We start from the raw sequence: 17,358 nt of genomic DNA, 5'->3' as shown, positions 1-17,358 counted from the left end.
ACTGTCGCATGCTTTGGCGTTAGGGTTAGTATTTAAAAACTCAGCGGGAGCCCTTTCCTTCATGCTTTGTTGATTGCGCCAAAATCCTAATTTGTCTGGACTTAACTGATGAATATTACTGATTCACCAGTGCATCGTAGTTTCTTTGTGATGTAACCAGTTGGTGCCCACGACAGGATATTGTCTTTATCGGACACAAAAATCCATTTGTGTCTGAAAACAGCAGCGGATCGTACCAATCAGCATCCGGTGAGGAGCTTCTGGCAGTTACGGGGGTGGTTTCTCTATCCAAATTTTGCCATGGGACCTTTAAAGGATTCCAGCACCGTTTGAGAGTCTGGCCCTGCAGTCACCTTACTCAGTGTAACCAGCGGGTGGCGCCAAAGTTATGTCTCCACTTTATTTTACAGTATGTTTTGGCATGTTCACAACGACAGTTAAAGGTCCCATGGCATGACAATTTCACTTTATACGATTTTTTTACATTAATATGAGTTCCCCCAGTCTGCCTAGGCCCCACAGTGGCTAGAAATGGTGATAGGTGTAAACCGAGCCCTGGGGATCCTGCTAATTCTGTACCAAGGCTGAATTTTGGGAAAAAGACCTCAGTAACAGTATTAGGGGACCACTAAGGTCTATATAAAAGAGACTTCAGATACAATATTAGGGACCACTAAGGTCTATATAAAAGACTTCAGATACAGTATTAGGGGACCACTAAGGTCTATATAAAAGACTTCAGATACAGTATTAGGGGACCACTAAGGGGTATATAAAAGACTTCAGATACAGTATTAGGGGACCACTAAGGTCTATATAAAAGACTTCAGATACAGTATTAGGGGACCACTAAGGGGTATATAAAAGACTTCAGATACAGTATTAGGGGACCACTAAGGTCTATATAAAAGAGACTTCAGATACAGTATTAGGGGACCACTAAGGTCTATATAAAAGAGACTTCAGATACAGTATTAGGGGACCACTAAGGGGTATATAAAAGACTTCAGATACAGTATTAGGGGACCACTAAGGGTCTATATAAAAGACTTCAGATACAGTATTAGGGGACCACTAAGGTCTATATAAAGAGACTTCAGATACAGTATTAGGGGACCACTAAGGTCTATATAAAAGAGACTTCAGATACAGTATTAGGGGACCACTAAGGTCTATATAAAAGACTTCAGATACAGTATTAGGGGACCACTAAGGGGTATATAAAAGACTTCAGATACAGTATTAGGGGACCACTAAGGTCTATATAAAAGACTTCAGATACAGTATTAGGGGACCACTAAGGGGTATATAAAAGACTTCAGATACAGTATTAGGGGACCACTAAGGTCTATATAAAAGAGACTTCAGATACAGTATTAGGGGACCACTAAGGTCTATATAAAAGAGACTTCAGATACAGTATTAGGGGACCACTAAGGGGTATATAAAAGACTTCAGATACAGTATTAGGGGACCACTAAGGTCTATATAAAAGACTTCAGATACAGTATTAGGGGACCACTAAGGTCTATATAAAAGAGACTTCAGATACAGTATTAGGGGACCACTAAGGTCTATATAAAAGAGACTTCAGATACAGTATTAGGGGACCACTAAGGTCTATATAAAAGCATCCAGAAAGTAGCATGTCATGGGACCTTTAATGACCAGATGGGGCCCAATTGCTGCACTCTTCGTGATTAAGTTCACACCTCGTAAAGTATGTGTTAAATGCTTCCACTGAGATTAGAGCTCCAGTTTTCAGACTTAGGTTCATGTTAGTGTTCCCAGGGGGGGCTGAATCAGAGTGCACCTCTACAGCAGTCATGGTTACAGATACAAATGTCAAATTTTGCGAGGAACATTTCTACCGGGCACACCTTGCGACGGGTACTCTACATGCACGGGTAAAGAGTTTCGACTCGGACAGAAGACCTGAGGACTCACCATGGGGGTCTTGTACTTGTGGATCACCACTTCTTTAGTTTCAGGAACTATGCCGGTGCAAAAGACAAAACAGAGAATTCAAAGGCAGCAGGAACCTTAATGAGTTCATGCTTGAGAGCTTTTTGAGGAGAGGGGGAGGGCACAGGGTTGGACGTTCAACAAGGTGTAAAATGGAATGTGGGCCAAAAAGAGTCTGCCACAACAGTCAGGAGTACATCGAACTTAAGATAGAGAGGGTGACGAGGGTAAGAGTGGATTGTCTACTATTGATATTGGTTATGTTGGAATATATTAATATTCTGACTAATTCAATGCTCGGATTTAGGATCCATCAAAGGCTTTTGTCCAGTGTAATGAATAAACTGTTTATGGGAAGGCAAGGGATTCAATTTGAACTTGTGATTGTTGGTGAGACGTTCATGGCCCACAAAATGGAAAAATAAAAACACAAACGTCTTATTAAGAGACTGCAAAAAAGGGGTTTCACTTTGCTTGAAGGTATCTACATAAGTAACATGACACTGTCATGAACGTGTCATAAACATTATGAACAAGTCCTAAACGTTTATGACAGAACGCTTCTTTTAGTAAGTGTCATTAGGTTTTGTCATGAGGGGTCATATCACTCTGATGTAGATACTGTCAAGTAAAGTGATACCCAAAAAAGTGTAAAGTTCCCAATGTGAAAAACACAAGAAAAAGGACAATCGTCCTTTCCCCCACAACTCTTTCCAACCCCAAAGAACTGAAAGTTAAAAGACATAACAGAAAAGCAGCTACAAGAGGCCAAACTCCTTTGACCCCGGACCAGGTCACTGGCCACAGGACAGATTGACTTTTCATTAGTAACTGTGAACCCATAGCAGAGATGAGGAGGCTGAGATCTGGACAGATAAAAAAAGGGGCAGGGAAATGTTAAATCCTGAACAACAGTCCCACCAAAGATCTCCACTTGGTGAGATTCAGAGGCAGACTGCCAGAGAAATGAGAGATGGGGAGTCTGGGGTGATCTCCGAAATGAAAAGCAAGGGATGAAGGAAGCAGAGGGGAAAACTCATAATACAGGAAAAAGAAAACAATGAATCAATGAAAAGGATTGAGTGAGGAAAATATTCAGCACGGAGTTTAGTGTGAGTAAGAAAGGAGAAAGGTGACAACACTTTACCTGCTGGAGAATGAAGGTTTTCATAGTGGCAAAGATGAGGGCAACATTACAAAAGCAGCACAGAGACACGACAGTAACCCAGCCTGGCACTCAACTTCAACCCCCTGATGATCACATCACTGCACTGACTGGCAGTCCTCTTTTTGGACTTCCCTAGAAATGTAAATAATGAGCCAACCATTTAAACTCCTGCTCACTACCGTCAAAAACATAAAAGCAGTCTGAACCACAAAACATCCTCAAAGGACTAAGATTGATATTGTATATATGTTCATGGGATTATAGACGATATGTAAAATTCAGAGTAGCAGCAAACTAAACCTTTAATGTTTTTTTCTTTGATGTATCTTTCTCTTTTAGCTGTCACGATAGTTACTTACATCAGAAGCTCTCGGTTTTCTCTAAAATGGGAACTTGATGATGAAATCCTTTTACGCAATTTCACCTATTCAATTTAAAGGGTTGCTGGAAATGACTCATTCATGCATACTTTGAATTAAGCATCCATCTATCTCCTGGAACGGACATCACGTCCTTATGACAAAATATTTAAGTTTTAGTTTCTATAGTCAGATAGAACATTATGGACAAAAGGCAGCTAGACTTTCTGTCCTCACACTACTGTTTCACACTGCACTCGTTTCTCTCAACAACTCCATCCCTCTTTATCAACTAAATGATACGTTTCTCGCTCCAAACTTTGGCGCAACCCATGCGATTAAAGAAAACCACGTCCTCTGAAGAATTCATCACTCACGTAATCCCCTACAGACGTCAGTGTCTCTGCGGTCCTCGAGGTGAGCAAGCATCCAATTTAGTGAAACCCTCATTAGCTCTTGTCAACACATTTGCCATGGAGCTGAGTTACTGCCGTGCCGAGTACAGGCCTAGAATCAATAGATGGTGTAATTACCAAATTCCTCCAGGACAAAGACTCCCTTCACTGTATTGCACTTTTTAATGTGACTCAGCTCTATGAAAACCTAAAAACAAACAAACAAAACAAACAAAACAAGACAGAACATTATTAACTCAACAACACTGGATGAAAAGTAAACACTTCATATTTAAAACGAAACAAAAATTAACCATGTTAAACTTGTTTTATTCAGTATGAAAGGTCAAAATAAAACAACTACACATGGAGTGCAAGCTTTTAACAGCTGACGAAAGAAAAGAAAAGCACACTATGAGAAGTTTCCATGATCAAAACGCATAAATGGGCAACGGTTAAATGAGGAGAAGTGCATTTAGTCTGCTCAAAGCTCTAAACTATTTCAGAACTGTCGGATGTATATCAAATTTTCCGGACTATAAGTCACACTTTTTTTTCACAGTTGGGCTGGTCCTGCGACTTATAGTCAGGTGTGACTTACAGCTCAAAATATATACAATTTAACATGTTTTTAAATGTTAATTCATACTGACTGACATGAACCAAGGAGTAACCGTTACCGTCTACAGCCGCGAGAGGGCACTTTAGGCTGGTGACTAAATGCTGCCCCTGTACCCCTGAAAAAATGATTGGGTTTTGTGAAGTAAATTTCTAAATAAAAATGCGACTTATAGTCCAGTGCAACTTATATATGTTTCCTCCCTCTTTATGACGCATTTTTTGACTGATGCAACTTATACACCGGAGCGACTTATAGTCCGGAAAATATGGTAGTTATATTTGGATGTAAAACAGCAAAGGTAGTTGAAAAAACAAACATTTCTTATAATGCTCAAAGATGCAATATGGCCCATATGATGCATACATGGAAGTTTCAGACAAAAATGTAGACAAGGACACAAAATTAGATTTGCCATACAGCTACAACAGTAAAAATAATAATAATATTAATAACAAAATAGTAGTAAAAGATAGAAGAAAAACAAAAAGAAACCCAGAAACTACTAATAAGCAAACACAGCAGAGGTTGTGTACCTTCCGCTCCTTGCAGGGGGAGAGAGCATGGGAGAGAAATGGTTTGGATTATTATCGGACAGAAGAGCACAAACACTCGACGACACTCCAAGAGGGCGCTAACCATGGGAGCCTCGTACGGATTCAAATCAGGAATCTAGCAAAAAAGTTACCAGAGCCAATATGAAAAGGAAAAAAAAGAAAAAAAAAAAAAAAAAAAAGAAATAAACCTGGCAAGAGGAATCAGCCCCCCAAAACTAGGAAATAGAAGAGAAAATAAGAGAACTAGAGGTGTGACTAGGGTATTGAGAGCTGGATTCACCTTTGTTGTCCTGGACTTTAAACATCTCAGTCCCCCAGAGCCCTCCATGCCTCCTCCTCCAGCAACAAGGGCTGGCACCAACACCACGTGCTCACACAGCAGCACAGATATAGTGTATGATGGCAGTCACTGATGGACAGTAAATCCCTCCACCATGTAGGATGTCACCTCTGACACTATCTCACTGCAGAGCTACTCAGGACTAGACCCAGTGCTCACTCACTATAATGCTCAATTTAGCCATTTTATTTAAAAATAAATAGGGGAAAAAAGTCTTCCAAATGGCATCCAGTGCTGAATAAAGCTCCGGCTGAGGGTGTGGTTAAATGGTTTTACTCAAAAACCATATCTACGAGGACTCGTAATCTCACAACTGTAGGCAAAGTTGCCAATAAAAATAATTTCTTCTAGAAATGCAGCGTTCTACATTGAGCACCTTTGAGAAACTCATGTCTTGGGTTAATTGTATTGAGCTTGTGTGATAATGAAAAATCTTTTCCAAGCGTGGCACTCTACCCCTTGCAATATGAAGAGCAAAAATTAAACTTGAGCCAAAAAAAACAGGAAAAAAAAACAACCTGAGGTACAAAAAGCAGAAGCAGCGAGAAAAAAAACAGCAACAGAGTGTAGCAACATCCAGGCTAAAGGGTTGGTTCCCCCAACGCATACAAATACATTTTGTCTGGCTATGCACTAAGTTTAGGTTTTACAATAGAGACTATGGGATTTTATTTATGATGCTCCCAGCAATTAAAAAGTATATCAAAACCTGCAATGACTGACATAATCATTCAACATTATCATTCATTTGGAGTGATGTCTCTGGCCAACAGATGTATGTAAGTCCAATATTCACTCTCCTTTTAGCTCCGTTTTCCACTCAACCTAGCCTGACAAGCCAGTCCCACATAAAGATGTTGGGTCTGGGAACTCACCATTGGCAGGGCTCATTCCGAGGGGGCGGGATAAATGGTTGTCTTTTAAATTCCCTCTGCGCGCAATAGGGCAGCGTTACAACCAACCAGAGCAGCGCTGGTTGTTAGATTAAACTTCCGCTGTTCGCCAGCAGCAACCTTCTTGGTTTTCAAGTAGCAGAAAATTCACGCAGAACCGTCGCAACTGTGCCGTCCATACATTAAGCCCGCCCACCTACTCTATACGCGATGTGATTGGCCTGACCAGAATTCGTTTTATTTTTGCAGATTACAGTTGCTGTCGCCAGGGTGTGTCTAGATTTCTAAGCTATCAACCTACTCCTGAGGGAAATAATTGACTCTTTAGCTGCAAAATGCTACCAGCTAAAGAGTCAGATATCCAGCTAATCACTAACTGTGTCTGTCTGCCGTTTAGCGCTTGACAGCGAGGTTTTAGAGCTTGTTCACTGACAACGGTGGCTTGCTGCAGCTGAAAGCAACGCTATGAGAGTGCAAAAAGTAAACCAAAACAGTAAAGGTCGCTGATTCGCACGATGAGCTGGAAAATTGTCTGTCTTTTTTGGTACTGAGTTTCACTCAGAGGAGAGCAGAGGTTAGTACAGGTTATTTACAGAGCAGGTATGTGCGCTGTAGCAGGAAATAAAGCTTTTTTATATTTCAGTTGAACATATTTGTTTGGTAGAAAGTGGTCTGAGGATTATTCAGAATAACCAGGACATTGTTGCTGCTGAAACCCTTTTTTTTCTTCTTTTTTAGCTGTGAGCACAACAAATGAAATCCCATTCACCTTTATTGTATATGGTTGGAGTTTTAATATAAGAGCCTGGGTCTGTCTGAGGTTTCTTCCTAAAAGGTTTTTCTTCGCCACTGTAGCACTGTTGCTTACTCTGGAGGGAACTTATAGAGTGTGGTCTAGACTTACTCTATCTGTAAGTGTTGCAAGATAAGTTTTGTTATGAATTGATACTATAAATAAAATTGAATTGAATTAAATTCAACTAAAACTGATAGATACCACTAGAACTGACTTTTGTTGAGAATTCTGTTGGAATATGTAGGATCTCGTTTGCTACTTGGTACGACCTCAGTCTTTTATTTTTGTTGTATTTAAAGATCCTAAATATGTATAATGTGTGTGTTGGCTGCAGTGAGTCTCTGATCTTTCAGCATGGTCTGTTCTTCAGACTGCTCAACAAGAGTACATTGAGTACACTCAATCCCCGCTTCACTCCAACAAACCTGAAGAAATATACCAACCCCGACTACTACTACCTGTGCAGGCGTGAAGACAACACATGACAATGTTCAAGGGTCCAAACTTAAATGTGAAAGTTGCTATTAAATAGCCAATTATTAATGAAAAGTCTTTGCTCAGGGTTGTCCGTCTTACCACTGATGCACAACACACACACACACACACACACACACACCACACACACACACACACACACACACACACACACACACACACACACACACAACACACACACACACACACACACACACACACACACACACACCACACACACACACACAAGCCTTCATCTCCTCCCATACAGTAAATGAACAATGAGGTTGGAGCACCACGGATGTCAAAAAGAAACTTGTGTTGAAGGATGTGTCAATATTGTTTTGGGAAGCGCATGCATACAAACACACACTCACGCACAAACAAACAAAACACAAATTGGAAAAAAAGCAAATCCAAAAAAGCAAAAGCACAAACAGGAATTCTTCCTCTAAGGAAAACATCAGGTACAGGCAAATGCCAATCAAACATGTTGTCGGTCATCGCCAGTGGTGGTATGTACCATTTTTCACGTATCTGTACTTTACTTAAGTAGAATGAATAGTGCGTACTTTTGACTTATACTTTGTTACATTTTGCAGCAGTAAGCTATACTTTCTACTCCCACCCCCCGACAAAACGGCTTCCTGACCGTCACACGTTTGCAGTCCACAGGGAAGCCTCCAGCAGCGGCTCCCGATGCTCTGCTTGGTCATATGTGAAGCCTCCGTTCACATAGGGTTAATATACAACCCGTATATTTGTCTTAAAACACTCCCTGTCCTCCTTAGCTGTGAAGACACATAGCCTACTTGTTGTCCAAGCCTGTGTGTTCTTGCTAGATGAGTGTGTGCAGCATTCACTGTCCCGAGACTGGGAAATAACGCAAAGTCGAGCTTCACTCAGATCAGTTTTTTTTTATCATTAAAATAAAGACATTAAAAGAATAATTTGTTATGCAAGTACTTTTACTTTTAATAATTAAAGTACATTTAAAATCAGGTACTTTTTACTTTTGCGTAGGGTTGTCATTGTGGTACTTCTAATTTTACTAAAGTAAATGTGTCTCTGGTTATTTGTACTTTCTACTACTTAAGTACTGAGATCCAATACTTCCTCCACCACTGGTCATCGCTAACATTTTGACTAGGATTTTTTTTTTTTTTTTACAATGGAGGAAGAAGCCACGAGATGAAAGGAAATGAGGCAAACAGGAGTGAAGAGCAGAAAGGTGGCCAGAAGGACGGGATGAACCTTTGACCATCAGGAGTGATGAGGTCATTTTCCATGCCCTTGTGTGAGATGAGAAGCAGTTTCTCTTACCTGGCTGTGCATGAATTTAAGGTTGATCCCTTCCAGTGTGACCTGCAGCAGTCCACCTTCACCAGTTTTCATGTCCTGGACAGGAAACTCTCCGCCCAGCTCCGGACCTGAGGGAAACAACACCTGAGTTTAGAGCAAGTACAGATAATACATTCCCACGAAGAAACCTCAAATCCCAGCAGACTGACAGGAAGGAAAAAAAAGCTCAGAGGAGGTCGGCTGTGATCTTAATCTTGTGTGCAAATCTGCCATGTCCGTAATTTGTCAGGAAAAAATTCCACCGCAAATTACCTCCCATATTTTGCCAAACAGACATCGTAATAAAAATTGATAATCGTGATAAAATGTCTCGTGGGAATCAGCATCTTTGTGATTTGGGGTTGTAGTTGCAACTTTTTTGTTGTTGTTTTCTTTTCAGTTTTCTGCCTTTTTCCCAGTTTAGAATTAAGAAGGCTAAGTTGGCAATTATAAATTAAAATTTGGACAGTAATTTTGGGTGAAAATTCAGAAATCTAATCTCGTTACACAGTATAGCGACCGATTTACAGAAAGAGCAAGTCTCCAAAACATCGGATGAGCAAAATCTCGAAAGATGATTAAATGGATGACATGCATGGCAGCATGATGTGAAGAACACTGCTCTGACTTTCAACAGGTTCTACAGATAACGTCAGTAAATCCAAGTAAAGTACTGACTATACTTTTCCCGGTCAAATTCACAGCACAAAACAACTTTCAAAAGGATAGGAACCGTTTATTACACCACGTTCTGGTCGGTATGCAACTTTTGGGGTTGTTAAATCCTGTCAATTACATTTACATTATATTCAAGAATTTGTGTCAGTTAAACATGTTATTAACAGCGTTAACACAAACCCATTGTAACAGCGTCAATAATTTTTTTTCACATACTGTTGCAACAACTAGTAACGTTAGAAAAACTACAACACCACACCGGATCTAGCTAGACCGGAAACAAAACAAGAGTAGTAACGTTATGTTTTGAGTGGATGGCGAGCGCCCGACGCTGAAATGGATGCTAATGACTTTCTGAATGGAAAGTTTACTTTTTAAAAGTTGCCAAATGTTCCATTAACAAGACCAAAGTGATCTGTGTGTTTTGTTGTGAACTGAGCTATCATCGCAGCACGTCCAGTCTGAAATACCACTTGATGGCCAAGCACACAGCTGATGAGAATTCTCTGCCCCCCCTCGTCAAAGTATCATTCTCACCCTTGTATTGATGGACAGCGTTACATTGTGTGAGAGATTATTAGCTCCAAATGTGAATGTTACGTGTGAAATTGAACACTACAATGGGCTATATACCCATGTTGTTTTCAATAAAAAACATTTGCACAAAGCAAGCCGATCCACTAAGAGCATTAACATGAGAAAAAAAAATAATGGGACAAAAAGAAATCATGGGACATTTAAAATAAATAGAAATGTGCGATTAACTATAACAATAATGCGATTAAATATTTCATCATTTAACAGCCCTATTAAGAATATGTGGGTTTGTATTTTGTAATAACGTTGCATTACTGACCTATTGATTATTTCATGTTTCATTTTTAAATATTTTCTGCATTTCTACCTGTTGCTCAGGTGACCATGAAGCCTTACACCCCTACTCAACAATAAACAGTAAATAAATGACGCCCAGTTATCCCTGAGAAAAGACTAGTAACTGATGACGGCTGTTTTTGAGATCCATACCTGGTTTAATGCTTTGCTGTCTTGCTGCAGCTCTTTCCATACTGTCTTTAACACAGTAGTAGAGTTCACGACACTAGAATGCAAAGAGGAAAGTTATTTTAATGTCTAACCAATGTTCTCCTGAAGTGAAGAAAAGTACAGGATGCACAGAGAGAAGAGAGAGAGAGGAGAGAGAGAGAGAGGAGAGAGAGAGAGAGAGAGAAAGGGGGGGGGGGGGTTACCTTTTTGGTAAAGAACTTGTTGAGCTGCGTCTCCTGGCCGTTGCGTCTCCAGAGACACAGCACTTTGGTCTTGGGGCAGTAAGTCATGTTGATGAGCTTCTCGTACCACCAGCGCTCGTAAACTGTGCCGATGTTGCTGCGCAGGACTATACAGTCATCACAAACCTGGAACAATGACGAGTCAAGTTTAATATTAGTAAAATAAGCTACAACATGCTCTATAAGTAGCATTAGGGAAAGCTACAGACATTTTGAAATAACTTTATATTTAACAAAAACTAATAATTAATTATTTATTTGTTTAAACCAGTTGTAATATATTAGGAATTAGAGACTTGTCCTACCTCCATGAAAAAGATGTCTCCTGTGGTATCAGTGCCAGCATGTACGACAAATGTTTGCTTCTTGATGTGACGGCTTCCACTGGGCCTGATGGCCAGCTCACGGCCATTCTAAAAAAAAAAAAAAAAAAGATAGAGTTTAATACAAATATTTACAAAGGGCAAATAGAAGTTGAAGTAAACTAAATAAAAATTAAGGACAGATAGTCACCATGTTGGCGAGTTTGTCCAGTATCTCATTGATCTCTTGGCTGTATGTGAGCCCAATGTGGGACTTTCCCATCAAACGCCTCACTTTCTTCTTGATGTCATTTTTGTTCAACTAAACAAACAAAAAGCATCACCAAGTTGAGATGTCTCGAGGCAAAAAAAAAAGGAAACTTTGCACAGATAAACAAATGATAAAAAAAACAGGCCCCCGTACTTTCAGCATTAGCATGAATGCAATCATGTTGTGGAGCAGGGTGGCCAGGAGTCTGTCTTCGTCATCCTCCAGACGCTTGCGATCATGATCCCCTAGTGACAAGTATCTGTGTTGACAAACAAAACACAAAAAGCAAGTATAACTAGTCCAGGTTTCATATATTATAATTACAAAGTTATCTAGTAACCGAGAATAAAGTATGTAGACGGATCGTATAAAGCGTCAGCCATGTTGAACCTTTCGATCATCTCCTGAGGTCCCTGGTCCATACCCATGCCCTCACGCTCCAACATCACAGCATCTAAGTAGGCGTCCTCCCAGAACTGCATCTGGTCCCACAGAGTGGAGCGCTCCTTACCTGGACACATCAACACAGTACACATGTAACTCCTAAAATGTGCACAGCTTAACAAATTCATCAACAAATGTACAGCTGATCTATTCAAACAGCACACACGCAGCCACAAGAACAGATTCCATACAAGCAAATTTAAATTTAAATACTTTTTCTATTTATAAAAAAACAAAGTCCATGCCCCTGATGTCTCTGACACACACACTATGACCAAAATGACTTCTGTGACTTTATTTCATGTCTATCTGCTATACAAATTGGATTTCCAAATATTAAACTGTGTGCATTTTTCATGTCGCTTTCTACAGCGCGTTTGTAAGTTACTACAAGCTTTCAGTAAGTAATGAAGTACGGCTTATGTAACAATTTCCTGTAGTTCTCCCTTTTCAGAAATTAACAAGCAGTTCATAGGTATTTGTCATGCATGGAACAACAGTAAGACAAATTAGACTAATTCAATTACATATAATTACATTACACATGTTGTAGTATAACTCTGTACAGCAGGAACTACCAGAACAAGTCTAACAAAACCTTTGCTTGAATTGTTTTTAAGCAGCAATTCAAAATAGCACATTCAGAGGTGTCTGATGCCTTTAAGTGCTGCTCTGTGTAACGTTTCTGATATCACCTGTTAATATGGACGGCTGAAATCCCATTTTTTATTTTGCAGTCTATCGTTTTAAAAGATGTGGTAGGCACTTTATTTTTGGCGTCAAAATATCCATAATAACCTTTCAGCAGATTGTAATTCAAGTGTTCTGAGAGGAAACTAGATTTCTGCATCTCCTCCTCCCTCTGTTTTCAGCCTTTAGTCCGTGACTGATCAGATGTACTTTGGTGAAAGTTCAAGGCTGACAGAGAGGGAGAGCTGCAGGAGGAGGTCTCACTCTACTTCAAATCAAATCTTACCCCAGCTTCAATTCAGAAATAAAGTGGAAAATAGCCACAAAATTATTGAAAACATAAAAACTTAAATGTCAACAATTTTAAGGATAAAGTAAATAACGCAAATCATTTTTACAGGATGCAAAAGAGCAATAGAATATTTCACGTATAATACGAGCCAGTTTCATTGTACCTAGTTTTCCCGGTAACACACTGGAATGCTTGACATTTCCCAATCCTATTTACCAGCTGGTAGCTCCTTTGAGTGTGCTCAACACATAATTACATTTTTGAGAGCACTTGAAGGCAACATGCACTTAAATAAGCAACCAAGCAAGTCATTTTTTTCAAGTCAACATGAAAGTTAGTCTGAAATCTGGGTGAACACGTAAGTAAGCAGAAATGAAAATTTAACAAATGAGTCTTTTATGTCTTTGATTTCCCACTAAAGGAAGATTGCGACCAAATTCTGCCGGAAAATACTTATATTTTCCAGTTCTATCTTAAAAAAGGGGGGTGCAAAGGAGAGAGATTAGCCCTACTTAGAGAAAAGGTTTCCATGGCAGCATCCTCTAGTTGATCCCAAACGGAGCTCTTATCGCGGCCTAGAAGAATTTCACAGGAGGAGCAGCAGGAGGGAAGAAAAGCAGCGAGAGCAGGAGGGGTTAGGCGGAGAGGTGAGTCGGTTTAATGGCAAAAACAAGAGCAGAGCAAGCAGAGAACCACATCCAAGAAACAGAAACAAAGATATACCACTCTTTGGATCAATAATGTGTAGTTTATAGCTTACCGCAGAACGTTGATGAGCAATAATCTTGTTACAGTGTGGTGATGAGGCTGACGTTAAGTGATTAATGTATTTACATATTTATGTATAAACTTTAACTTGGGCTAAATGCTAAATATACTACTAATTATTTACAGCAGATGCAGTCATGACTTACCAGAATGCTTTTTCCATTTCATTTTTAGTCACTTAAGGTAATTGAGTTTCACATAAACATGCACCTTAACTACATATTTTTAAATCAATTTTGCCAAACATCTCAGACTGCATTGAATACTACTTCCCTCTTCACTTTTTAAAACTGAACCCTCGCATTACTTGACATCAGGGTATAAACCTTTCACCTTTATTGATGTTCAGTCACTGTTTCACAATACCAATTTAACATTACACCACTTCTATCTAATCACATGTATGACTTCTGCTTTTTTCCTCTCAGTCATGGGTTAGTGAAAGTTCAGTGTTACATGAATAGGCAAACCAATGCAAGAGCTTGCACCAGTAATAGTGAGGGAAAGGTTACGGAAATTAACAACATCTAGCAACACTCTTGTTACATTAGTGGAAGTAGCATTGAATATTTAAGGTTGTTGGGTTTAAAGGATTTTCATAGACAAACACAGATGATGTTAGTAAAGCGATGCAGTGCTCTAAAGAACACAGGAAGGACACCTTCTCTTGAAAGACAAAATGTCAGCTGATTGACCTAACTATTAGACAAGAGTCTAAACCTGAGAGCAGAACATACCCAGCAGGCCTTCACAAAGGTAAATCCTCATACTGACGTCCTCCATGGGCTGCGCAGGCGGCCCCTTTGCCATGGTAGGTACTTGATCTTTTGCAGTTTGTTTCAGGGTGTGGGTCTTTCCCTGTGGAAACAGGATCATTGAAAACAATATGAAAGGTTTATGTTTGTAAGCCAACATCTGCTGAATGTAGTTTGAGTATTGATGCATCTATTTTTGCCCTATTTTGATCATAGCATCACAATTATCCCAACCCAGTCTGAGAAGAGGTATCAGACAGTTGTCCACATAAAAGGACTGTTTAAGTGATGTTAAGACTTCTTCCTGTCCAACATGATGCTCTTAGGTCATGTAGCGGAAAGTTGAAGTGGGAAGGAATTGGAGTACATTCACAATTAAATTGTCTATTATCTAATATAAGAACGGTATAATCTACTCATACTGAGTTTTGTACTTACAAACACAGTGCTGGTGGCTGGATTGGTTTCAATCTCACTGTCAGAAAGAGTCCCTCTGGACTGAGCTAAATGAGCAGCAGTTCTGCCACCGAAGCTGTCTGCTGTGCTGCTCAGGTCACTGTCAGCTCCCAGAGTCTCTCCAGAGCTGTTGCTTATCTAATAAAGATCCAGATGTAGGAAAGATGGTGTAAGAACAATACATAAGAAATGTTTTAGGTACAGGTTTGGTGTAAAACCAGCCAAAGTGGCATAGTTAATTACGTACAAAAAAAAACAAAAAATAAAAAATATATATAAATATATATAGACCTTGCCTTTCATTAAGGTTGTAACATTCAAAAACAAAACTCCATGTAACTAAGTCCGACGACTGTCTGAGAAACCAAAAAATCTTCAAAAAAATGAGTCCAAGTGATGGACAGTGTGTGGGCTTCTTTGTTTTCTTACACAATTCCTAAAAATCCCACCTGACAAATTTGGTATCTTTGAAAATGTTATGGTCTCCACTATATTTTAAAATCAAATGATATGGTTTAAAAAAAAATTGGCTGCACACATAAGTTTGTGATGACTGACACTGGCTGGTCAGTAAACTTAAGGGGTTAAAGGATTACATATGCTAATATGTGCAATAATCCATAACCTACTGGCAATCAACTGATTTTCAACTTTTGAAAGGAAATGACAAGACAAAGAATGAGGTTTAAACCAAAAATATCATCCTGAAATCTACAGTCCACATTTGAGGTGATCCAATGCATAATGTCTGAGTTGGGCGTGCCCTACCACTGTGCTGGCCTCCGAGTCCTGGCTGGTGCTTCTTGTAAGGATTGGTGGCTCTGAACTCCTTCCAGACTCTGTGTCGCTCTTCTATTAACCCAAGGGGGAGAAAAAAAGAGAAGGGAATTCATTGATACACTTCATTAGTAGACATTAAAAAAAAAATGTCCTTCACCCCATTAGCAGTTCAAAAACCGACACCACAGACCAAAAGCTCCCTGTTGAAGGCTGAAAGGCAAAGTAAAAGTATAACCATTTAAACCTAACAGTCACACTGAAGATCAGTCTCAAACATGTCTTCTTTTGTGTACAGCCTGCAGCCAGGGTTCAAAATAAGCAATATCCACAAGCCAAATGCTGGTGAAATATGCCAATGGCTGGTAGATTTGCTAAACTCACCTGCCAAAAAATCAAAAGTAATCTATTGAGTGGCTGGACCAATTTTGAACCTTGCTTGCAACCCTGAGAATTTTACTAATATTATGTTTATGTTAGTTGTTTGCATCTCAAAAGATAGTTATAAATAAATAGAATTTTCTACTTGACAACACGGCAATACTCCATGAACAAACCTGAGATCCAGATGTGACGCTGAGGCCACTATCAGCACTGATCTGGGATTTCTTCTCCTCTGCATCCATCACTTGGGGGCGCTGCTGCTTTGCTCCATCAGACCCTGAAGGACAGACCATGATTATCAGCATGTTTTCACGATTGGGTCTGCATTACCTTCTTGCCTTACTCTCGCCTCGCTCAAAGCCACCACAGCACAGCAACACTGATGCTACGCCCATCTTAAGTGCCAAAGCCTTCATTTAAACACTGCATTACACTCGTGACACAGCAAAGCAAACAGTTCTACACTACCTTGTTCATGTTTGTAAAGAGTAAAGACTTTAAGCTGCCTCTAGCTAAAAGTACAATGTGACTATAACACATCTAATCTAAAGAGGTAAGAAAACGTTCATTAAAATGTTTTCACAACTTTCTGTACATAATACTGGTGCTTAACTGAGCAGTTACAGATTATGTTTTTCAAAGAGCAGACAGAGGAGTTACAAGCAGAGAGTGCCATAAAGCTGGGAAAAAAGCTACAAATGAAAACAAAACTGCAAGTGCGACATTAATTCTCAAGTCTATGTTGCAAATGCGCTCCAAGTTACAACAAAAACAACCAACAGACACAGGCAGTTAGGCATGCAGACATACTGGTGGACGGTAAAGGAGACATTTTCTGTTTCAAGTGCGATTTAGTACTTTATTATTTGTCACCTCGGTAGATGCGAGAGGAGATGGTAGCTAGAGAGGAGATGGCTTCCTTGTTTTTCAGTTTTTTTGTGACAATAAATTTTTTTGCAAACCATTAAAAAAAAAAACAACCTTAAAATGGGGACTATTGGCTTGTAATACACAATTTACAGCAGGTCACTTGAAAAAGGAAAAAAATAAAACAGTTAAAAAGTGTAGGAAAGGGCAGCAGGTATTCATTTCTTCTCATCTTGAAGCATGGTGTCAAGGGGGGGGAAAAAACACACTGGAAAACAAAATTACATTGAGCTTAAGCCAATAGCAAATAACTATAACACAGATTCTCCATATTTCTTTATGACAAGGACATAAACATAAAATATTTTATTTTTATTTTTATATTTTTGAATTAAATAATTTACCTGCCTAAACTGTAGACAGGGGGGGGGGGGAATGTAAAAAGAAAAAACAACACATTTATCCAGTACGCATGTGTTGG

At 39.5% G+C, this 17,358-nt stretch overlaps 1 protein-coding gene across 35 annotated transcripts in view; it reads right to left on the bottom strand.

Annotated features, from left to right (window-relative positions):
- The window catches only part of madd (MAP-kinase activating death domain), a 62,172-nt gene that overhangs the window by 3,038 nt on the left and 41,776 nt on the right, over nt 1–17,358 (bottom strand). For 11 of the 35 annotated variants that reach the window (XM_032519349.1, XM_032519395.1, XM_032519512.1 and 8 more), the window contains 15 exons: nt 16,184–16,287; nt 15,618–15,701; nt 14,832–14,987; nt 14,376–14,496; nt 13,383–13,445; nt 11,835–11,955; nt 11,598–11,703; nt 11,385–11,495; nt 11,177–11,284; nt 10,833–10,997; nt 10,612–10,684; nt 8,890–8,996; nt 5,043–5,051; nt 4,026–4,095; nt 1,948–1,994 (listed from right to left, as the gene is read on the bottom strand). In XM_032519349.1, coding sequence (XP_032375240.1) covers nt 1,948–1,994; nt 4,026–4,095; nt 5,043–5,051; nt 8,890–8,996; nt 10,612–10,684; nt 10,833–10,997; nt 11,177–11,284; nt 11,385–11,495; nt 11,598–11,703; nt 11,835–11,955; nt 13,383–13,445; nt 14,376–14,496; nt 14,832–14,987; nt 15,618–15,701; nt 16,184–16,287 — 1,445 coding nt within the window. The remainder of the gene's footprint in view (nt 1–1,947; nt 1,995–4,025; nt 4,096–5,042; nt 5,052–8,889; nt 8,997–10,611; nt 10,685–10,832; nt 10,998–11,176; nt 11,285–11,384; nt 11,496–11,597; nt 11,704–11,834; nt 11,956–13,382; nt 13,446–14,375; nt 14,497–14,831; nt 14,988–15,617; nt 15,702–16,183; nt 16,288–17,358) is intronic. The other 24 variants (XM_032519372.1, XM_032519462.1, XM_032519489.1 and 21 more) reach the window with 9 other exon arrangements.

The sequence above is a fragment of the Etheostoma spectabile genome, chromosome 1 (assembly GCF_008692095.1).
Source record: "Etheostoma spectabile isolate EspeVRDwgs_2016 chromosome 1, UIUC_Espe_1.0, whole genome shotgun sequence".
Classification (NCBI taxonomy): Eukaryota; Metazoa; Chordata; class Actinopteri; order Perciformes; family Percidae; genus Etheostoma; species Etheostoma spectabile.
The sequence above is the reverse complement of the archived record's forward strand: the minus strand, read 5'-3'. Positions and strand labels throughout refer to the sequence as shown.